The 24,012-nt window shown below is 42.2% G+C and overlaps 3 protein-coding genes across 3 annotated transcripts; all 3 read left to right on the top strand.

Annotated features, from left to right (window-relative positions):
* The first annotated feature begins 628 nt into the window (after window positions 1-628).
* On the top strand, window positions 629-3,153 carry myl2b (myosin, light chain 2b, regulatory, cardiac, slow). The gene is made up of 7 exons (XM_030059586.1): window positions 629-670; window positions 1,936-2,025; window positions 2,140-2,215; window positions 2,349-2,453; window positions 2,606-2,684; window positions 2,762-2,810; window positions 3,049-3,153. Exons 1-7 carry the CDS (start codon window positions 668-670, stop codon window positions 3,151-3,153), a joined length of 507 nt encoding a protein of 168 aa, XP_029915446.1. The 5' UTR covers window positions 629-667.
* Window positions 3,154-3,917: 764 nt separating this feature from the next.
* On the top strand, window positions 3,918-10,234 carry LOC115364914 (protein phosphatase 1, catalytic subunit, gamma isozyme). The gene is made up of 7 exons (XM_030059585.1): window positions 3,918-4,660; window positions 5,100-5,231; window positions 5,410-5,640; window positions 6,014-6,118; window positions 6,712-6,935; window positions 7,295-7,429; window positions 9,578-10,234. Exons 1-7 carry the CDS (start codon window positions 4,606-4,608, stop codon window positions 9,665-9,667), a joined length of 972 nt encoding a protein of 323 aa, XP_029915445.1. The 5' UTR covers window positions 3,918-4,605; the 3' UTR covers window positions 9,668-10,234.
* Window positions 10,235-10,749: 515 nt separating this feature from the next.
* Window positions 10,750-23,436, top strand: pptc7a (protein phosphatase targeting COQ7 a). Its single transcript, XM_030060064.1, has 6 exons — window positions 10,750-11,358; window positions 13,425-13,604; window positions 15,644-15,842; window positions 20,213-20,336; window positions 20,427-20,556; window positions 20,948-23,436. The coding sequence occupies exons 1-6, from the start codon at window positions 11,157-11,159 to the stop codon at window positions 21,004-21,006; spliced, it is 894 nt and encodes a 297-aa protein (XP_029915924.1). The 5' UTR covers window positions 10,750-11,156; the 3' UTR covers window positions 21,007-23,436.
* Window positions 23,437-24,012: the final 576 nt, after the last annotated feature.

Below are 24,012 nucleotides of genomic sequence, written 5' to 3'. Positions count from 1 at the left end.
AATATATGTATCTATATGTATAGATAGATATATATAAATGAAAAATCACATAAATTGTTGAAATCCTGTAAACCACCATTGCTGAGTACACCAATGTGCGCATACACACACACACACACACACACACACACACACACACACACACACACTTTTCCTGAGGCATGTTTTCTGAATGTGGCTCCTCACTAATGTTTTCCACATCATGATGATCTGTTTATGATCAAGTCTTACAGGGGGATTCAGAAAGCTTTGAGTAATAGTTCCCATCATTGTGCTACCCAGAAAGGGATCTCATCATAACATAGTTGTGGTCTCCATGGAGCGCTAACAGGACAGCTGGACAATGGAGCCCAACAAGTGGAATTGTCAATCACGGTCTAGCTATGTGCTGTTGTTATTCTTGTGTCCCAGTAATGGGGTGGTGTGTTTGGCTGTTACCCCTAAATCTCATGCAGTTTAAATTCTGACAATGAACCGCAGGGGAGGACCAGGGACTAGTCCTCTTCACCTGGGTCTCTGCCTAAAGAGGGCATGGGGTATTTATAGCACAAAGGCAGGCATCATTGTGGAGGGGAAAGGGATCAGTATATCTACCCCTTGTTTTGAGAACTGTTCCATCACACAGCATCAGGAACAGTCCTTGGTTCTCATCCTCCGCCACTGAATCATGGTGAGTGTCTTCTGCTGGCCTCTCCTTTAGATTATAGTAGCATTTCATCACATTAAGAGTAAAACAAGAGAACAAGGATGCACGGGTAGCATGATTTGTTGAAGGTTAGTTTTTACCACTGTGCACATTAAGGAGACACTCTGCATGGTTCATGGTTAAAGGTGCACTACGCAAAATTTCTAAAGGTGAGGACGGTGTAGTCTCAACTGACAAAAGTGGAAAAAGCACAAAGGCCAAATGATTCTTCTGATAGGTGAAATATGTGCTTATTGCATGGTTTCTTGTCAGTTGAGTCTAAACGGTCCTCACTTCAATCAACCCTTGCAATTTTATATAGCGCACCCTTAGGGCATGTGCTAGAAGTGTCTATTCTATTATCTTTTATTATTCATACTGAGCCTAAACTAAGCATCAATGGTAAATTTATTGGAATGAGTGAGTATAATCTGTATGAATGGGCAGTACACCGTATTACATTAATTGCATGCTCTAATATATTATAGATCCTGGTCCACTCACACCAGTGAAGACACTGTAAGAACAGAGGAGAGGAGAGGAGCTAATGTGGCATGCAAAAAAGTTTCTGTTGGTGCATTCAGGTTGATTTGTATGGGGAAGTAGCTCAAAGCAAACAATATTTAAATCTGAAAAATGCAGCTGAGAGAAATGCCAAGAGGCACAATGACCTTCCACCCATGTGATGTACAACTGCTTGAGAGCTAATCCACAACAAGGGTTAGACAGCAGCTGTCGAGGGGCCTGTGAATCCAAGCAATATGATGTCATCGCACTACATTCGCTTACACTGTTTTTCACTGTTCCTTGGCAGTCATGTAAATAGCTCAACATAATCCTTGCCTCCAAGGGATTTCCAATCAAACAGGGCTCAGTGTACCATCCTGTCACCACCCGGGTCCTATAGAATAATCCCTCGTGTGATCCTGGGGCTCTGGGAGTGAGGCAAGAGGACCACGCCCTCCCCAGACTCAGTATAGATTCCCAGAAAATTGGAGGCATGGGTAAATATTTCCATCACAAACTGACACTGTTTCTAATTCTCCATAATGAAACATACTCCCCAGTATAAACCTTGCCCGTAGTGCCGTTAATGCCCCACACTTGGTAAGTTTGCTGTTTATTGGCTTGTTATCATAAGCACATTTGTCATGGTAAACCGATAATGAGTGAAGCACAAGTGCAGAGCCAGGTGATGATTGCACCATTAGTACTGTATCTAATTAGACTGTCATTGTCAAACCCTGCAGGCACCCAAGAAAGCAAAGAAGAGAGCAGAGGGAGCCAACTCCAACGTGTTCTCCATGTTTGAACAGGCCCAGATCCAGGAGTTCAAAGAAGTCAGTGCTCTGCCAGTTGCATTCTTTCAAATCAAATGAATTGTAGAGTGATTTATACTATGATGAATGTATGCACCACCATAGACGCAGCATGTAACAATAACACCTCAACAGGCTTTCACTATCATGGACCAGAACAGAGATGGCTTCATCGACAAGAACGACCTAAGAGACACATTTGCAGCTCTGGGTAAGCCGATCAAAGTCTTTGTTTTGTTTCATTATGTGTCTTCTCTGTCTGGGTCTGTATCTGTGCATATGTGGATGTATGCACTTGTATACCATGTGCACCCTATAGCCCCTAATCCTGCACCCTTCTCTAGGTCGTTTAAATGTGAAGCAAGAAGAGCTTGATGACATGCTGAAGGAAGCACCAGGACCTATTAATTTCACTGTTTTTCTCACTATGTTTGGGGAGAAACTAAAAGGTAAGGGGATGGCTTTGTCATATCCAGAGCCATAGAAAATGTTAAAGAGCATTCAGAACCTACACTACTCTTCAGATACATGTGATACCCACTTTACTTCTTCACTGATTGTTGACAGCCCTTTATACATTCATATTTATGTCACTATTTAGGCGCTGATCCAGAGGAGACAATCCTCAATGCTTTTAAAGTCTTTGATCCTGAAGGAAAGGGAACCTTAAAGAAGGACTTGTGAGTAAATTTGTAGTGCACTGATGTTGAATGAGGTGAACGCAGAGCCTCCTCATCACCGCTGCTTGTTTTTGCAGTGTGACAGAGATGCTGACCACCCAGGCAGACAGGTTCTCGCCTGAAGAGGTTAGATGCGTTCACTTGCTGACAATGTCCTGTGGTTTGTTCCACTATAACAAATACTCCATTCCGTGGCAAATGCTACACATGAGCTAATACTATTTACACTTTGTTTCACACTTGTATGAGTTTTAATCATGCATTTACTCTCTTTCTCTCTCTCTCTCTCTCTCTCTCTCTCTCTCACACACACACACACACACATACACACACACGCACACACACAATCTTTTTCCTTCTACAGATGGAGCAGATGTTCACTGCATTCCCTCCAGATGTAGCAGGGAACCTAGACTACAAGAACCTGGTGTACATCATCACACATGGGGAGGAGAAAGATCAAGAATAGACACATATCATCGAGGGAAAGCTCTCCTGAGAGCTGGGTGGACCGCTGTGCATTTAAACCACTGGCTTATGTCTGAGCAGTGATACCCTCATGTACCTTATCACACAGACAGCCACAGAAACTGAAAGCTTAAGACAATCGCAGGCTCGCATTCATATCTCTGCACATGTGATGACTATTGTGTGATTGTAATTTAATCTTAATAGGTAAAATAAAATATTTGTTCTCAGGAAAAAGCGGGTATTTGAAAAGTATGGTTTATTTACCTAATCCATTGGCATTAATGCTTTGTTAAATGTATTTACCTGAATGGCAGCATTTTAATTTTTCCGCATTGATTTTACTGGCAACTGTATTGAAGAAGCTTTATACAAAGATTTAATCGCATTCATATCTGCAGAGGCATAAAGTTTTGATGATGAAGGGGAAGAAGGCAGCAGACTGGATGTTAAGGAAGCAGGTGTCTGAGAGGAAAATTGCTAGTTTCAGCCTCAGTCTGGGTGAGAAATGTGAGTGAGAAACAACAATTACTGTTGAGTCACACCACTGTGGAAGGAGATCTTTCTCTGAGTCCTCTCATTCCCAATGTGTTAAGTCAGATTTGTCTGTGGCTTTACTCCCCGTGGTTACATCAGAAAAGTAGTGTGAGTGCAGTTGAATCAGCTGTAACTCTGGGAGAGTGAATATCACTCCGCAGCTGCTCTCTGGCCAGCCGAAGACAACTGGTTGTGCTCTTAGTGTATAACAGCTGAATGAATAAATATGAGGCGTGTCATAGCTTGAGAAACAGCACGCATTCGCTGGTTAAATACAGGTTAAAGGGGGGAAATTAAAATTAAAAGGACCCATTGTAGTACCCTACCAACCAAAGGAAGTGACTAGTCTCTTTAACAAACAGGAACTAGACGCTGTCACGGCAGAGCTACAGGCCCCACACAGTCCGTTTCGATTTCACACAATCTCCTTTTCACTGTTTTCTATTTCGGGATCCGTCCTTTTTTCCTGTAAACGCTCTCTCGTTTGTAGCACTTCGTACAAGAGCTCCGTCTCCATTCCAGTACAGCAGATGGCAGCAGCCGAGCAGCCACGGTCCAGCCTCCTGTGAGCAGCTAGCTAGCCCGTCTAGGTGCGGCATAAAGAGCAGGCAGGGGACACAACCGCTAGCTAACGGCTAGTGCGGCTGACGTTCATGACTTTAGTCCCGGTTTTCAGCGGACGCCAGCTTTAAATGCGGGTTTTTTTTGAAAAGTGAGATGTTCAAGTAGGTTATTAGATTGATGAAGGCGTCAGTGAGCAGCTAAACATAATCAGGGTCACATCACGTCTCTCAGCCAGAAAACCCACCAAGCTAACATTAGGTAACGTTAGCTAATGCTAGAATAGCTAGCTCGCAGAAGCTAAACACAAGACCCAGATTTCACCGAGTCCATTTTAATAGCCTCCAACGTCGCAATGGCTGATGTTGACAAACTCAATATAGACAGTATCATCCAGCGCCTTTTAGAAGGTAAGTAAAATGCTAAATTTGTTTCCATATAACACTGCTTCCTTTATCCGCATGCTATCGTAGCTAACGTTAGCGTATGTTTATCAACATCTTGAGAGGTGACTAGCCATACTAGCTAACGTTAGGTAGGTATTCCACAATATTGACTATTATATTCCATCTTGTGTGTTGTTTGTGGTGTGAGAATATGACTTGCCTGTGTATTTTGTTAAACAGACACACACTCACGCACACACCCATGCATACACACACACACACACGCACACACACACTAACACGAATCCAACACAGCATTCCGCATCCCTGCGCGCCACAAAATCCTCATGTAGTCTCCCTGACATTCTCACATCTTAAAAAGACACAAGATCTAGTTAGCTAGCTGGTGTAACGTGTAACTTGTGTTGTTATTGACCGTCCTCTGGTTGTGTTGTGGATGCAGTCAGAGGAGCAAAGCCTGGCAAGAATGTGCAGCTGCAGGAGAATGAGATTCGTGGATTATGCCTCAAGTCAAGGGAGATCTTTCTCAGTCAACCCATTCTTCTGGAGCTTGAAGCCCCTCTCAAGATCTGCGGTGAGTAAGATCTTGAAGTGCGTATTTACTAGTTTTATGGAAAGCACCCTTAGCCCTGCCTTGAATAGTGTTCAAAAGGGCACGGCTTTGGAAAGTAATAATCGATCATCACTTCTGAAGCAAATATTTGAAGGCGACATATCATTTATTATGTTGGATTTATGTGTGGTCTCTGCAGGTGACATCCACGGGCAATACTATGACTTGCTGAGGCTGTTTGAGTATGGGGGCTTCCCTCCAGAGAGCAACTACCTGTTTCTGGGAGACTATGTGGACAGAGGGAAGCAGTCTCTGGAGACCATCTGTCTACTGCTGGCCTACAAAATAAAATACCCTGAGAACTTCTTCCTGCTGAGGGGAAACCATGAGTGCGCCTCAATCAACAGAATATATGGTTTCTATGATGAGTGTGAGTATGCTGATTGTAAAGATTAAAAAATTGATTCACTGTAGCTACCCCAACAATTGTCCCCCCCTTATGTGTTGGCCTTACATTGATTCCTCTGTGATTTGTAGTACTGGTGATTGTGGTAAATATATGCTTTAGGTTTCATTGTTGTTTGGCTTTTTTATTTGTCCCAGTTATTTCTCTAGTACACATTGTAAATTTTAAAATTTTCACTCTTTGTTTATTTTCTACTCTTCACATAAGGTCTGTATGGTTGTAAATCTAGCTATTTTACACTGTATATTTATTTCCACATGTTATAGCGGTGATGGTAGTGTTGTTACTGTGGTGACATCGCACTGAATTGTAGTTTTTTCTCATTCCTCTGTTCTAGGTAAAAGAAGGTACAACATCAAGCTTTGGAAAACATTCACAGATTGTTTCAACTGCCTCCCCATTGCCGCCATTGTTGATGAGAAGATCTTTTGCTGCCATGGAGGTGGGTTTTGTTTATTAGGGCTGCAGCGAATGATAATTATCATAATTTTACAAATAATGAGTTATGCCCGTCACTAATTACCAGAGCTGAAAATGTGTTCAAAATTGCTTCCTTAGTCCAAAAATCAGCCAAAAAAACAAAAAACAAAAAACAAAACCTACAAGTATTGATAGGAATAGAGAAAAGAAGCAAGCTATGGCAATTTAGCAAATATTTGATATTTTACTTGATAAATTATTAAAATAATGAATTGTTCAAAATTACATTGATTCATTTTCTGTCGATTGACTCGTAGATTAATAGTTTTAGCACTAGTGTTTATGCATTTAGGATAAAAGCAGCTCGTGTTTAAAGAGTCAAGTAAGTGATCATCTTTTGACGTATATATCCCTTAACACCACCAGTCACAACGGCTATTTAAATTTTATACATGCTGTAAAATACTCCTCCTTCGATGTTAACTACCGCTGCCGTTTATCCTTCAGTAATGCTGTCCTTGGAGTTTGTCAGCCAATTGTGGCCTCATCCAGACGTAATCTGTATCGACCTCTGTGCTGCTATGTTTATTTATATTGTACGGCCTTTTCTTTTAGGACTGTCACCTGACCTTCAGTCCATGGAGCAGATCAGACGCGTCATGCGCCCCACCGATGTGCCCGATCAGGGTCTGCTCTGCGACTTGCTCTGGTCTGATCCAGACAAGGACGTTTTGGGCTGGGGGGAGAACGACAGGGGTGTATCGTTTACCTTTGGCTCAGAGGTGGTGGCCAAGTTCCTGCACAAGCATGACCTAGATCTGATCTGTCGTGCCCATCAGGTAATCAGAATCACGTCAGGCATTCACGTTGTGACATTGCTGTGGGAACATATCGACAGTTTGCACAGTTCATAGTACATACCACGCACAAGGACAGCAGGACCTCACATAGTGTGGAAAGGACATTGCAGACATACAGTCGACAGTAGGCTATACCTGCCAGTCTGCATATATACTTGGAATGATGTATGTGCATAATACAGAGTGTGCTTAAAAAACATAATGGCATTCACTGATATTTTTGTATTTGAGTGGATTATGTGTATTTATAGTTATGTCATAGTATTAACATGTATATGCATAATTTTGTGCTAATGCTTTCCTTTTCTTATTGTCCTCTACTTTTCTCAAACTCGCAGGTTGTTGAGGATGGCTATGAATTTTTTGCAAAGAGGCAGCTTGTGACTTTGTTCTCAGCACCAAACTATTGTGGGGAGTTTGATAATGCTGGTGCCATGATGAGTGTGGATGAGACCCTCATGTGCTCGTTTCAGGTGAGATGCTTCACTTGTGTATCGGCTGTTTTGTTTTTCTGTTGTCTGTCCTCTCCTTTTTTAGGATATGTTTGCACTGTATTTTATTGTACCATATAAATGTGGAGTATTGTGTAATTAAACAATAATGAATGCCATGCAGCCACTGGTTATTGCCAGTAAACCTTGTTAATTTTTAAATTTTGCATTTGTCTTTCTATATCCATTTAGAAATGGCTTAAGTTGTAGGATTAACTGTAGTGGTTACAGCCCAAAATTAAAATGGCACTAACTAGAAGAGTGCACTCAGAGTTCAGATGTCCACCAGGTGTTTCTCTCCTTTTCTGGACTGGATACTACCATATGTGCTGAGCAAGACTCAAGAGGGATTCAGAAGCCAATTATATTGTCAAATGGTTTCCAAATTACAAAATAAATTACTGCATGATTCAAATATAATAGCGTACAGCATAGAAAATATACCTTAAAACTCCCAAACCCTCTCAAGTTCTTGTTCTCTCTGTTTGCGTTTTACCTCAGTACACACATTACACCAGTGGAACGTATGGCTCACCAGCCATTTCTGGCTCTTTCCAGGAGTCATTTGGCTTTTGACAGAAACTGTGTTTCAAAAAGAACACAAATTAAAATGGCAAAATTCAAAATAATGAAAGGTCTCTCTCTCTCTCTCTCACACACACACACACACATGAATGCACACACACACACTAATGACCTGCAATGCAAAGATTAGGCAAATAGTTTAAATGAAATGGTGATGAATGTTTCACATGTAATATTTTACAGTCGTAAAATATTGCTATATATATAATAATAATTTATATAATATTACTCACTCACAGACACACACACACACACAGCAAACCAAACCAAACATATGATCTCCTCAAGAGTGCTGCCTGGCCGGGAGAATTAGGAAGTGGATTTTCAGTGAACATTCAAACAATTGTTTTTGGTTAATCCAAAAAGTTCTATCGTTCCAGATTACAAAGGTGGGGGATTAATACCAGTCACCAGCTAAATGCCGGTAAATCTTTGTTGGCGGTTAAAACATGGGAAAGGAGTTTATGCACTAAGCAAAAAAGGTAGTTTATTTATTATTTTTTTTAATCATCCAAATGTCAGCATCTGCTTAGTGATGATGGAGGCTCAGAAACTCTGGGTGTACTCTGTACTCTGGGATGGCCTGGGTGGAATGAATGACGCCCATCCACATGACAGATATTTTAAAACTGTGCTGACTGACACGAGTCCTTTGGTAACAGAGTCAATCCGTAGAACTTTATCAGTGTTTATACCTGGAATCCCTGAATGACCAACAAAGACCCGACATCCAGGGATCCAGGCTGCTGGGCTGGCTCGGCAAAGTGCACCAGTCAGCATTTACAGTATGTCCTTTGTTGTCCCCAAGTGTTTTGAACACACCTCGGCAGCATAGATTTTGACAAGATGTCATTGAATTGTTAGGTTTTAGAGAGTAATAATTGTTCTTCCAATTGATTAAGTTCATTTGGTCTCTCATTGACATATACACAAGTTTTTCCTTTGTTTAGACAAAAATACAAGATAGAGCTGTTCATACCTGCTTGACAGGCGCCACAGTCGAAACTGTCAAGCAGGTATGAACAGCTCTATCTTGTATTTTTGTCTGAACAAAGGAAAAACTTGTGTATAAATAATTGTTCTTTATTGAGCAAATACTCCATTGGTGAATTGGTAAATAGGCTTGTAATTTTTTTAAAGAGGCGGAAGAGACAATGGCACCGTTTCCAATACAGGGCTTCTATTATTAGAGATTTTTGACAAATATTTGAAACTGTCATCTGGACAGCATGGAGGTGTGTGTCTGTGTGAGAGAGAGAGAGAGAGAGAGAGACAGACAGGGTGTGTGGAATAGTGAAGCACCAAGGTGCAATATCTAGTGTAATAAATTGATGTGTCAAGGGATTTTACAACAGCTGAGTGAAATACACTGATATGTAAGTGAATGTGCAATATCTCGTTATGTATGTTTTGAGTGTGTATGGATATGTTGTGTACTATAACATGTTAACTGTGTTCTCTCGAATGCCCAAGATGAATGTCACTCTAGACAAAGAGGCTTATCCAATCTAATAATGTGAACTCTTGTCTTTATTCTTCTTGTAGATTTTAAAACCAGCTGAGAAGAAGAAGCCCAACGGCAGCCGTCCTGTGACTCCCCCCCGCAACATGGTCACTAAGCAAGCCAAGAAATGAGGGGGACACATTTTGGGAGACTCACTCCTTATTCTGCTTTCGTCTTTTGCATTTGAAGGATTGGATTTCCTTCGTGCTGCCAATACTGAAAAGAAAAAAAAAAATCCACTCCTACCCGATGAAAGCAAAATATTTTGTTGTTTTGTCCACAAGGGTAAATTGATATTTCACCATGAAAACCTCAGGTGTTTTGCACTCCATTTTGCAACTAGTCTTTGCCACATATGACTGTTCAATCAGGAAAAATGTAACAATACAGCTAATTATGCACAGGAATGCCTTGTTTAAAGCTGTGCACAATTTTTCCCTTTTTTTTCATGTCATTAATTTCACTCATCACATTTTTCTCACTGTCAATAATGGGTATTAATAGTTATAAAAAAAAAAAAAAAAAACAACTGTGGAAAATGTCACAAACACCTGTTTATTTCTGTAAAACTTTATTTATCATAGGACATTGACTCCACTCTGCATCACCACATTTTTAAAACAAGTCTTGTGCTAAATTAAATGAATAAAGAAAACATTCTTGTAATGTCTAAATCTTTCTAATAAACTTTGAGCGTATTTTAGGGGGCAATTGGTATTTGAATTTCATTTCTTCATAATGCTCTTGCTTTGAGCTGTTGCAATACAAGCATTAATACATTTTTGTGTTTTCTGGTAGCACTGAATACCTCAAACACAGGGTTTTACTTCAGTGGTGTATAAACAGCAGCCACAAGGGGGTGACAGAATCCAGTGCAAAATCTAGTTCACACAAAGACTGAGGAATCTGCTGGTAGAAAGCTCTTCAATTTATGTAAAATGCCAATAAAGAGATGGTTAAAAAAATAAATAAATAAAAGTCGAGGTTTTTATGACAGTGATCTCTGCAGTCGTTTTTATTATCCGCCTTAAATTCGGTGTACATATGTAATTTACTCATGGCCTTTCAAATAACGGATTCCCACATTATGTTGAAAATACAATCATGTTTTTGATCCCAACATTAATTAATTAACAGCAAAACACGGAGTGGAAGTGGATTTTCCTTATTAGGAAATGGAGATTGCGTAATGCTGCCTGACGTCAGAGCAGTCACAAGACCTGCGAGCTGAACGGAGTGTGCGAGGCCAGAGGGCAGCTGGTCCACATATTTGTGTTATGTAGCGTCGGAAAGACCTCACTGGCGCTATGGCTGGGCAGAAACTAAACTGAGGGGTTTCTGGATGCGGCAGAGTCGGCTCTTTTCTCTGAATTTGCTTCAGTTTTCACGGCGCGGAAACACAGCTAGCGGAGGCGTCATTGTTGTGGTGCTGTGCATTGTATTGTCTGTGTGCGTGGCGGCTGTGGTCGGCGCTGGTGTCTGGCTAGCTCGGCTGCTCGCACCTCACCTCGGCGACCAGAGCCTGTTAGCAAGTCAGCATTGTGTGCTTCCCATCGACGCTAAGCTAGCACGACTGCTAGCTTGGCCGGGTTAGTTTGGGTGGTAGCTGGCGTGTAGGTGATGTTGTCCGTGCTGTCGTACGGTAGACTGGTTGCCAGAGCTGTCATCGGCGGACTTTCTCAAACAGATAGCCGCGACTACAGCCTGGTGACGGCAAGCTGCGGCTTCGGGAAGGACTTTCGGAAAGGCATCCTGAAGAAAGGGATGTGCTATGGGGACGACGCGTGCTTCATCGCCCGACACAGGTCCGCGGATGTTTTGGGTGAGTATCCCCTTGTTTGCTCGAAAAACATTAACTAGTCAGTGAGACGACAGGCTGGATAACGTTGCCTCTTACGTGAATGACAGGTCAAAGGTCAACGCTGTTATCTGAAGGTCCTTGGAGCATGTCTGTGGCTGTAATTTGTGACATGTTTCGCTTTGTAGTTCCTAATCATAATGACCAATAAACACAGACCTGCAGAACTGGAAGCATCAGTAGCAGGTTCATGAATAATTAGGCTGAGAGCTCTGATGTCACCACGTAAATGATGCTGGTACTACACACGTAGGTTTGTTTTGACTCTGCACCATAGCATGCTCTGCTGCGTGCCCAGCTTCACCTTAGGGACAGGGAAGCTGAAAAACTAAACTTCCCCGGCGATGGACGCGTTGTTTTGAGTGTCTGATTCAGAATTTGACTCACCCATGTCGGTGGTGTCTGGCGTAAACACTTGACCAAGCCCTCAAGGTCTGCCCAACTGAGAGTTGGGTCAACATTTTCAGAAATGACTGTATGAAGTCTGGGGTTCCATGTAATGGAACAGTGTGACTTTTGTTTTGCACAAGACTGCATGGCTCTATTGAACTTTACAGATTGCATCAGTTGCAACGTTATTTGTTTCTGCTGTTCAGCAGGCCTGTGTGTCTGCTCTGGCCAAGGCTGGAGCAACGCAGAGGGCCATCCTTGTATGGTCACTGGAGCACATGCCTGTGTCTTGGGAGTAGGAGCTAAGTTTCCTTTCTAGGAAAATCTTGGATCCAACTGAATGCTCCCATGATAAGAGGCACTCTCATTAACCTATAAATACAGGCTGGCTCTATAGAGGGATGAGTGAAGGCTTAGTGACGGATGTCATGAAATAGACCAGGGGAGCCCAGACTTTAAGGTTTGTAGCCAAAGGCTTCCTGCCCGCCTATTGGTGGGCTTTGAGCAAAAAAAGTGATTTTTTTAAAAAAAAATCTAACATAAGTAAATGCTTTTGGGGTCTTGCAGTACAACATCAACATGCTTGATGATGTGTTATAAGCAACTGTGCTTTTTTTTTTTTTTTTTTTTTTTTTTTTTTTTAAGGCAAAATGCACTGATGCAGAGAAAATGTCAAGTACAGCTATCTGAGACCTTTTGGCAGGACCAAATTTTTTCTTTTTATAAATTTGCAGTCACAAGATGCACCCTGACCCCGGTCTGTAGCATTAGTACCAGACAGACTGTCTGAACATTATAGAAAGAAGTGACTGAAAAGGTGGTCAGGCAAAACAGAACTACCTACATTGAGAGACTATTTCATACATTATAGAGAGTGTCCTTGGTCTCTTGGTCTGAAAACTGTCCTGTACTTGCTGGCCTTTATGCATCTTTGTGAAAGTGCCCATTGTTTTTCTGCATCATACATGCAGCTGCACAATGTTCTTGTTCTTGACATCCTGAGTTCACTTGTGGAAAAGAACAGACCAAACAAGAGGAAGTCTGAAGAATGTAAAGAATAATTATTATTGGGCTGGGCAGTAAAACAATAACAATAATTATGACAATATATTTTCCCTCAATATAATTAAAAAAAAAAATATTCAATTAAATGTTGATCAATGTAAAACACAGATGATGTGGCGAGAATAGAGGAATGTCTAGTTGCAGGTCTGGTCATGAGTAAGGAGGTACACATTGCAAACAGGAAATGCATACTGTTATTTTGGTGACTAAAAGAGTTCAGCATAAGGCTAATTATTATATTGTTCAGACTGCACACAGAAGCAAAAAGTAGTCTCTTCAAATGTGACATAATAATTATTCGGTGTACATCAAAACAGTTATTGATAGCGACTCAAAAAATTCATTTTATTGTGGTCCCATTTTTGGCCATATCGCTTATCCCTAAATTGTTTTATTTGTTGTCCCACATGTCAAATCTGGCAGTTCACTGGTGAGGTTTAAATAAATAGCCTTTTATAAAAATGGACCATTTGTTAAGATAAGAGGGTCAGTATGTTGATACACCAGAGGGGGAAAAAAAAAAACAAAACAGAAAACCTGTTATCTAATCATTACCTGACTGGCTGTTATTTCAGGTGTGGCAGACGGAGTGGGTGGTTGGCGGGACTACGGAGTGGACCCATCGCAGTTTTCAGGGACTCTGATGAAGACATGTGAGCGGTTAGTGAAGGAGGGGCGCTTTGTCCCCAGCAACCCTGTGGGAGTCCTCACGACCAGTTACTATGAGCTCCTGCAGAACAAAGTGCCACTGCTAGGTGAGTGAACAGACCTGAAACGTAAGATCTCAGTGTACATAGAGCCTAATCCTCTCTCCATCCTGCTCTAAAGGCACATTAAAGAAAATCGAAACCCATCAGTGCACAATAGAATACTTTCTTCTCTGTGGAAGCAACTGTCGCAGCACCTGCAAGATGCACCGCTCTGCTCGGGTCCTCTATGGTATCTAAACATAGGATCTCAGTGGGTAGAGGTGCGGCTGCTGTTCTCCATCGCTCCTCAAACTTGTCATGACAATACAGCTGCATTATTACACTCAAAACAACACTGGTCTGTTTTTGCAGTCCTACCTAGCTCAACAGGCACAGCAAGGCGCTAACACAAACAGAGTCATGGGCACCAATACTGCTGGAGCCACTTGTTGTAAATGTGTGTTTTCATTGGACTGCAGGGCCCATAGCAGGAGGATCTATTCCTACATGCTTAATGAATTTTAGAGCAAGGTGAGACAGGCTCTAAGTGGGGCAAACAGGAGTGACTGGAGAATGGATTTAAACCCAGACTGTGAAGGCTTTTGCCATGTAGCAGTAACTCTTGGGTTAGGCTTGGCTCTGAATACACCACTTTGGCTATTTGTTTTTGTCTGTGTAGCTTAGTGGTCGGCTAGATGGAGATCTTTGCATCATGAGTCAGAGAACAGCTAGATCCCATTAAGAAGTCCTGGGAATGTCCCAACTCCTGTCCTGCCCCCTTGCAGTTCGCTTCCAGAATCTCTTTCCTTTAACGCACCACTTCCCAAAAATGAAACGTGCACAAACATGTAGCGCTAGTCGACAAATGTTTCAGCAAGGGGGTAGGGGTTACGTAGAAAAAAAAAATGTCTGTCTCGGTGTCAGTACTTTTCCATCCTGTTATCACATGTGCAGCAGGGAAAACAACACTGTATTGTACTCTTCCTCCACGGCAGAGTGAATGTTCTTGAGGCCGGCAGTGTGTATAATTGTACTGCTGTTGGAAAACAGAGTAAAAAGGGAGTGAGTCACAGTGCGTGAGGGGTTTTGAAGGCTGATCCCAGAGAGTACATTGTGGTGGGCCCGATGAATCACCAGCAGGGTGTGGCTGTACTCCACTGGAGCCACCAGCTAATGTTTCCTCTCCAGCGTCCTCCAGATGGTGAACCTCCAAACAATTCCTATCACCATTATGCTGATTGTGTTACATCAAGTTTGTGGATTCAAGCGAACCTCATTAATCAGCGTCTCAAAAATACTCCCTAGATCAGGTATCTTGCGATGAATCATTCTCTAACCCATACAGCCATAGAAAGTCAGGAGGGGTAGAAAAGACTGCTCCTGGTGTGACTGGTGCAGGGTTTTCAACCACACATTTTCATGCAAGTTAGACTTTATTAAAAATGGAAAAAACTAAAAATAAAGTGACTTTTCCTCAATATTGAATAAGAAAATGAAAATACTTCTACACTCACAAAATTATACTCATTTTGTATATTAAAAATGCACACTTGCTTGAAAAGGAAAAAAGTTTGGCGATAAAAAAAACTGTTGTTTTAAGTCAAAGAAACTTTTAAGATAAATGACTTTTGACATATTTCTGTTTGCAGTCAAACATTGTCCAATTCATAAATCGGTCCATGATAACCTATATGAGATTTCATACATGCTCGTGCTCCTATGTTTAACAAGCTTGGTCATAGTTGCATGAAAATATTTCCAAGTGTGTTTTTGTCATTGGACTACATGACGTGGCCGATTAAATTTGAAACAAAAGAGCAGTAACAATTTGCTCGATAACTGTTGGTTCTTTCAAGACTTTTGAAGCGTTCCAATACTTGACCACGGTATTCCCACTGTTTGGAAGAGCATTTTTTTCCCCCATGGATATTTTCTAATATACCCATGGACTACATTAGTTACAGAAGCCAACCATTAGTTTCAGCCCAGCTGATGGAAACACATCTTCTTTGCAGTCTTTTTTTCTGACATTTCCATATTTTGCCTAAAATTTGCATGACAGCAGAATGGTAACATGACTGGTGTGTGTCTCTGTGCGTTTCCAGGCAGCAGCACGGCCTGCATTGTGGTGTTGGACCGGCAGAGTCACCAGCTGCACACGGCCAACCTGGGCGACTCGGGCTTCCTGGTGGTTCGGGGAGGGGAGGTGGTGCACCGGTCAGATGAGCAGCAGCACTACTTCAACACCCCCTTCCAGCTGTCCATAGCACCCCCAGGGGCTGAGGGGGCTGTCCTCAGCGACAGGTCAGATACTCGCCATAGCTGACATGTTCTACTTTCACTGAGTTATGTCTCTGCCTGTCCCATATCTAAACTGGTCTCTGCTGGGTTGTGACTGTGAGGTTGTGGGCCTCTAGGGGCTCTCAAATTTGCTCACTTTCACTTCTTGAAATTTTCACCTGCATTTTATTTTCAGACACTGCACTGACATAAGTGGCTGTCTGCTGCCACTTGGTATTACTGGCTTGTTTGAGAATTTGGCTAATTCTACTATTGCATTTATTGTAATTCACATTGGATAAAAATTACATTAGCTAAATATAAACATTTGTTAATGTAATAGGAGCCAAACTAGTAGTTAAAATATACATGCTTTCTTCACATAGGCTTTGAAAAGGTTTGAAAACCAATAATCTGAATTTTACGTCTTAAAATGTCTTATATACAATTTTTGGCAACTCCTGTCAGAGAGGGCTAAGAAGAATTTAGCTTAGTTCATATGTACTCTCTCTTTCTCTCTCTCTCTCTCTCTCTCTCTCTCACACACACACACACACACACACACACACACACACACACACACACACACACACACTACTCTTGCATTCAGAATGGTCCTAAAACGTTTTAAAAAGTCTTAAATTGAAACCTGCAGAAACCCTGTTACAGCAGATGTGAAAATCCCCTGCGCAGCCTGACCACACTGCAGATCACATGCAGGCATAAGCCCAGCCTGAAGCTTTGCTATGGTTTCACCTAAGCTGCACTGCACTGCAGTACATTCTGTTGTGGTTGTGTTCTGCTGTCGCTGCTCTGTAACGGCACCAGTGTTCCCTAGTAGAGGCCGTGTCTGTCCAACTGTGCTCTGCTGTAGTGCAACAGGCTGGCTGGGGCCATGTGCTGCTGTGTCTCGTTGCCGTAGCATGCCAGCAGCAGCACAGTGGACTGTAGCCAAGCTTTCTCTCTCACCTCGGTCAAAGTCTCTCTAGACTGATGGGCGGACTGAAGATCACACTTCACAGCCAATCCAGCGCCAGAGGACCCAGCAGCCTTTTTTACTTGTTTAATCTTAAACTGGCCATATTATTTTGAGCCACTCAAGTGTTTTTGCAGAACTGATGGAAGATGAACCTGGAACACATGTCAACAAACTTCACATTTTAAGCATTCAGCTGATGTAGCCATCCAGAGTGATTTATACAGAGTACAGCAGATTAAGCTTCAAATCCCAGATCACTAACATAACAAGCAACCAACATTAAGAAGTGCAAGGGTCAGAGCTGAAGTGGCCTGAAAATATTTCCCTGACTACAGAATGTAAGAAAGATTCTCAGAAAAGAATGAAACTGGAGCAAGTTGAGGAGGAGGATGTGGTAGAGGGAGGCACTGACCTATAGTGCTTTTAGGAGGGATGAGATTTCAGCATATACTTAAATACATCTTTCATGCTAATGCTGTTTTTATGCCTCTATGTCAGCAACAGCTGTGGCTGGAGGCATTATGTTTTCAAATTGTACACGTTTATACCATTCTTGTGAACATGATATCTCAGGACCGCTTTGAGGGAATTTCATTACATCTGGCACAAGCGTCCACTTAGACTCCAGGATGAACTGATAAGAATTTGGTGGTCTAAGGTCAAGGTCAATGTGACCTCACAAGACATGTTTTTTGCCATAACTCAATAATTCATATGCCAGTTGCTATGATAAAGTATCACACAAATGTCTGATAGGATAAAATGATTAAGTAATGACATTTTATATCCAAAAGGTCAACTTCACTGTAACATCATAATGTTCTGCTAAAACACTTTTCTGGCCATTATTCAACACCCGTGTCTCCTCAGGAAGAACAGTCTGCTCTGTCCCGTGGTGAAGATGGCTTAAGTGTTGAGTCCAGTCCAGTTTTTTTATTGATTTGGCCCCCAAGGTGCTTGTAGTCCACCCTATTCACTTACTCTCCCTGGATGACAGTCAGGACAGGGGGCCCCCTGTTCCTCTGTACCCCTGTTAAAATAGTCTCTAAGTGAAGGCAGCATGTTTCTCACTGGAAATTATTCACTGGAATCATAGTTGTCAACATAATTGTAACGTCCATGTCGCCAAAAAAATACGCTTAAAACCTTTTATTAAATTCCTTCAGAGTCTTTACTACAAATATTATTGGACAGACTCATACCAACTCATGCATACAACCACAAGACGGTATTTTTAGTTTAAATCATCTTTGTTGTCTTTTCATTTTATGTAAAGGAGTTTCCTTGCAGTATGCAGCAGCCATGGTGAACAGACATGGGGAAACACTGCATCAATTTAATTTAATCAATTTAATTTCATTTAATTTAATTTCATTATACAAGCTGTTGTATAATGACCAATAAACTTCCTTGTATCCTTGTATCATGCAAAATAACTCCCAAGCACATAAGCATTGATGGAGAAAATTGAAGGTTATCTCTATAATTGTAATGGAAGATAAAAGTATGCTTTCCAGCATGGACAGTATGACAAGCTAACCTGTGTGCCCTTGGTTGTGTTGTGTAGAAAAGGCTTTGGCTCCATGTGTCATGATGGTCTATGGCCGGAGGCCACCATCCGGACAGTTTGTAATGAATAACATCCATGACTGGCCAAGGGTTGTGGGGCAAGTGAAGGGCGCCTTCCAAGAAGTGATCCTGACACTGGCAGACAAACTGGACTCTAGCCTCTATATGTATGGCATTCATCATCATAATGGCAGCACTGGACCAAAGTGTTCTTTCCAAAGCACCCATGTGACGATTCCTTGAATTTCTTCTCATCGTCACCATATATGATAAGGTGTCTGTAATTAGTAGCCACAGTAGTATAACTGTTGTAATTTAAGTAGCAACTGGGAGTCTAAAAGCTTTCATAGCTGTGCTGGCATTTATTCCCACCTGGTGTAGCAATCTGCTGTAATCACTGACATTTAGCCATACCTGGCAGCCTCAATCAGGCCGCATTCAGACAGGATTGAGCATTGCAGCACCGTAGCTCTGTGCAGAGGTGTGGGCGTGTCACTACACTGCCCGCCTGTCTGCCCTCCCGGCTGTGTTACAGCAAAGATTGATTCTTTTTTGCTGGACACTGCTGTGTTTTTTGCACAACACGCTGTGGCACACACTGCTAAAGCCAAAATCCAATACTCCCATTTAAATAAGCGAGAGTCCTTGTGTTATTGCCGCAATGTCTGATCCTGTCAAATCTGGCAAGGCGGGAAAATGCCAGTCTTTGCATTAATTTGAATGGGGGTAGTGCGTTTAGGCTGGGGGAGTGCATACCACATGTGGTTCAGCAGAAGGTTGAAAGAGAATCAACTTTAGCTCAATGCAACCTGATGTCATGCTGCGGTGGCCAATCATATAAGCCGCAGATCAGACCTATGAAGCCCATGGGAAGAAGAACCTTGTTTACCATGTAGCGTTGTAGCATGTGGGAGCAGAAAGATGCTACTAAGACAAGGGGAGGACATGTCTTCCTTTGATAAGTTAAGTTAGACTTCATTGTCGGCTTCCCGACTCTTAAAAAAAAAGACAAGAAAGAGAGAAAAGAATAGCAGTGGTCGAACGAGCTAGAGAGTGAATGAAGAGAGGGAGCGGTGGTAGCAAGATCAAAGCAGTGAATCAGCAAAATAAGAGTTATTTTCCCAATTGTTTGAGGGCTGTCACCTTCTAGAGCATGAACATACACACCAACACTTCAACACTGCAAATCCTTGTGACAAGGTGCCACATTGCGGGATTTGATCTGAATGCAGCCTAAACACACGTGTCTGCATGCTGTTATCAAGCAGAGGAGGAGCTGCGTTAGTGGTCTGTCATGTCAGGCGGGACAGATTTCCTGTGTGGGGGTGTAAAAGAGTGAGAGTTAGAGATGGGAGACGAACAAAGAGCTTATATGGGAGGAATTAATACGGTCACAACCTCGCTGCTGCTAGTCTCGCCAATTTTTATTTTTAACGTTGGTTGCGAGACACAGTATAACCCATTTTTAGCTGTAATCATGTTAATCACCAAGAACAATACATGCAGTGTTTCCTTAATATTCATTTTGCTGCAAAGCCCCCACAGCCACCAAAAATGTCAATACAATGAAAGTTCATCAGCTGGCCTGATTTGGACTGATAACTTGGTCTTGTGACATTGACGCAGAGACCAATTGATAGTTTGGTTTCATATTATATACTGACGCAAATGATAGAAGGATAACAGGGTCTTTCATACCATAGTCCAAAGGGACCGTGCAAGCAGTACTATTTCAAATAATCCCTCCTGATGCTCCTTTATCTGCCATGTTCTGTCTGTTTTAATCTACGTTTGCCATTTTGACGATAAGCTCCTCATCTTGACATAAGTGTTTCTGCGCTTGCAGTCCAGACGCCGCCGACAGCTCTTCCTTTGACGTGCAGCTCGGGGACATCATCCTCACCGCCACCGACGGTCTCTTTGACAACATGCCTGACTACATGATCCTGCAAGAGCTGAAGAAACTCAAGGTATGGCAGGCTGAGGCACAAACAGGTTCACACGGAGTAAGAAATATGCCCTGAATGCTAACTTCATGCACACCATGTTTTGGTTTTCAGAACACCAACTATGAGAGCATCCAACAGACTGCCAGGAGCATTGCAGAGCAGGCCCACGTCCTGGCGTACGACCCCAACTACATGTCGCCTTTTGCACAGTTTGCCTGTGATAACGGACTGAATGTAAGAGGTAAATGCTCCAGTTTTACTGGAATCAAAGGGAAACCACAGCTAATGCTTTGGCCCTCCATCACTGGACTGTTGGTGCTTTCATAAGACATTTTGATACAAAAAATTTCAAATGTGGCTATGACAAAGCAGGCAGGCAAATAATAGAACAGCAAGAATAGTGTAATAAGTTCAGAAAAATGCATCCCTTCTCTGTAATGCAGCATTTAAAACCAGGAAAAGACATGACTTATGACATATGAAGAGATTACGGTGTCCAAAACCTCAGATGATATCTAGTCTCATATCATGATATTGACATAATGTTAAGTTGCCCAGCCCTAGATACCAAACAGTTAAGATGGCTGTAAACAATATTGATATCTTAATGGGGGCTGTGTTCTTCTCTACAGGAGGAAAGCCAGATGACATCACAGTGTTGCTGTCCATAGTGGCAGAGTACACCGACTAGAGACTGTGAGGAGCTGTGGGTGTATGCCGGGGGGAGGGGCATCTGCCTCTGCAGGTGCTGGACTGCTTTGATTCCTGCTGGCCAGGATGAAAGACCGATGTGGGATGCTTCCCCACTTCCCCTGGCTTTACTCTGCCTCGACCCCACCCCCCTCCCCCAGCAGACCATCATTCCCCCCTCTAAAATTCATACGTGTCCGCCTCTCAGATGTGATGGTTGAATGAAGCAGAGCGCTAAGACCAGATGCATTCCTCCTGACCAGGCCACAGGGTTGGCATCTTGGAAGTGTGCCAATGGTCACTGGGTAATCCAATTGCCAGAGATAAAACCATGTTGCAGGGCATGTTGGCAATGAGGCTCCTGCCTGACAAGGATAAGATGTCTTTTCTGATGGGGGTGGCATGAGGGGGTGCGACTTAGAAAAGGGGTCAGATGTAGCCAGACGTGAGGTTGGGCTGTCAGGTGGTCCCATGCTGCGCTGCTGGAAGGGAAACAGCCAGTCCATCAGGACGGGAGTCATGTTTAGAAGGGAACTGGACAGGAAATGGCAGCACAGCATTAGCGCTGAATAAATGGGCTGCACTGTGCAGGATGTTCTGAAAGGGGCTTCAAGTGACACAGGGCTAGGTCAGAAATCTTCTGCCAGTCACAGGGCCTGGAACCTTGAAAACAGGGAGCGTATGTTCTGATATATGACTGGTGTCTGGTTGCTGGGATGTTTTGGTAAATGGAAACAGGTTTATGTGACATGCAGGGTTCTTTGTTTTGTTTCTTGGGGCTGGGTGATCCAATAGGATGTCATACCAGTGCAGTTTATGTTTTGCACAAACGTTGCTGGTTCATAGCTGTTAGAATGGGGATTTCACCAAGCTGCAAAAGAAGCCTCTCTACATATTGTTGGTATCAAGCCAATGCCCTCCCTTTAATCTCACCACTGCTGCTCAAGTCTTGATTGTGATTATGTGAGTGTGTATGCGTGTGTGATGAGTGCGCTCGTGTGTGTCTGTTGTGAGTGCAATTATAGGTGTAATTAGTGTCTACTTATGAAATGGGTGTGTATGTGAAGGCTACACAGCGTTCCTCATTTTCACTGGGCTGAATTGGTCTTATAACCATAAACGCACAAATCTAAAGAAGCATATCTGAAAAAAAGCTTGACACAGTGGAAGTTGGTCTGGTGACCAAATGTATTTTTGTAACTTCTTTGTTCGATTGGATTTGGTGAATTCTTTTGAACAGATGGCGCATCAGAATAGTTTTAGAAACTGTCATTCACAATCAGCATCTCCTTTTCTCCTCCCGCCTCTGTCCGCTGCTGTAAAGTTCCACTGGCACATTTGTGAAGCATGAGTCAGGTCACTGCAGGTTTTACTTTTGTTTCATGTGCAAAATTGTCATCGTTTTCTTTTCACTTTTCATTTGTACTGTGTATTTACATAACTCACATGCTACAACTTTTACCCACAGAACAAAAAATCTTCCTTTCGTAAAATGTTGATTTCAGTCGGTCATACCGCAGAGCTGATGTGCCTTGTATCAGGTGTCAATGATACTGGCAAACGTGTCCATAATTATTCCTTAAACCCCGACTTTGTGCCAGAGCACAGAGCCTGAAACTATTAAGTAGCCATAAGAGTCATACAGTTTTCCCATCATGCCCTGCTGTCTTAATACTAGGTCTTTTCACCTATTTTCCATCAATTTCTCCTGAAATCCCCTTTTTGCGGTCAGCCACAAGCTTATGAATAGTGATAAAGCTGCCTGATGATTGGAAATCCTTCCTGTGGACCTCCACGTAACTGCCTGCAGTCTGCAACAGCTAATGCAGGAATCCTCCCATTTGTTCTCTATGCCTTTCCACAATCTGACATGTTCAAATTGGAAGACTGCAGTGTCATTTTTTAAATGGGACAACTGAGCTTTCTGGGTATTGATTGGAAATTAGGTGTCTTTTTTTTTTTTTTTTTTTTTTAAATGTGGCATGTACAATTTTTCCTGCCTGCAGAGTCCTGCCCAGCCCCAAGGTCTGTAGTCATGGATATAGATGAGCAGATTTAGGTAGAGCCATGAGGTGAAACCACTGGTCAAAATGTGATTTTTTTTTTTTTTTTTTTTTTTTTTCCTGAAAGCATTAGGCACTGAAGACACTGAGGACAATCCAAGCAGCCTTAACAATATTATAACAAAACAATTCTCAGCCAGATGGTACTGTCACCTTTAGCTTCCTGGGTCCCCTTTTATCCGACCTGACAGTTCCCCCATCATCTATTTACTTCATCTTCCTCTTCTAAACAAACTTTGTTACAACCAGAGCTGCACGTGTCTATATATATTTTGGGTGTACAGTTCAACGATGCAGATGTAAGTTCTGTAAAGAAAATGTTTTCAAATCTGTACAATATTTAAATAAAGAGTATAGTATTTATTATCCTGGCGTATTTTATGTTGTCAAGCTTGAATCCCTTTTTATTTACTTAGTAGGCTACATTTATATTGACTTCACAATGCTGATGCACAAGAGAAAGCATAAGCTGGCATATGATTTTTGCAAGAACGATAAACTGGCTTACTTGGCCACAGAAATTAATTTGCTATGTCTTTCAGGTTTCATGTCAGGGGCTTTCTCCACAGATGAGATGCAGGCTAGATGTTTCTAAGACAATATCTTGCACTAAGATCGTATCAAGCTGGAGCTCTGCATCCACCAGAGTGAGAAATAACCTGACCATGAACTCAGGCTGTTTAGTATTGTTATGCAAGCCAGAGAAAGACCATGCTAAACAAGAACGCTCTGTACGATTTGTATGTTTAGTTCCACATTCCTCAGACCTTAGGAAGCCTGTCAGGCATGCTAGTTACTAACAACAGAAAGGTGCGGCATCTCCATGCTCTTGAGCCAGACCATTAGTGCTGTTTACCTTTTAAACAAGTGTCATTCAATCACTGAAATCATTTACAAAGCATTCACTTGTAGGTCCTGCTGTTTGCACAACAGAAAAAACAGTA

The sequence above is a fragment of the Myripristis murdjan genome, chromosome 9 (assembly GCF_902150065.1).
Source record: "Myripristis murdjan chromosome 9, fMyrMur1.1, whole genome shotgun sequence".
NCBI classification, from domain to species: Eukaryota; Metazoa; Chordata; class Actinopteri; order Holocentriformes; family Holocentridae; genus Myripristis; species Myripristis murdjan.
This window is presented reverse-complemented; position numbering and strand designations above follow the sequence as displayed.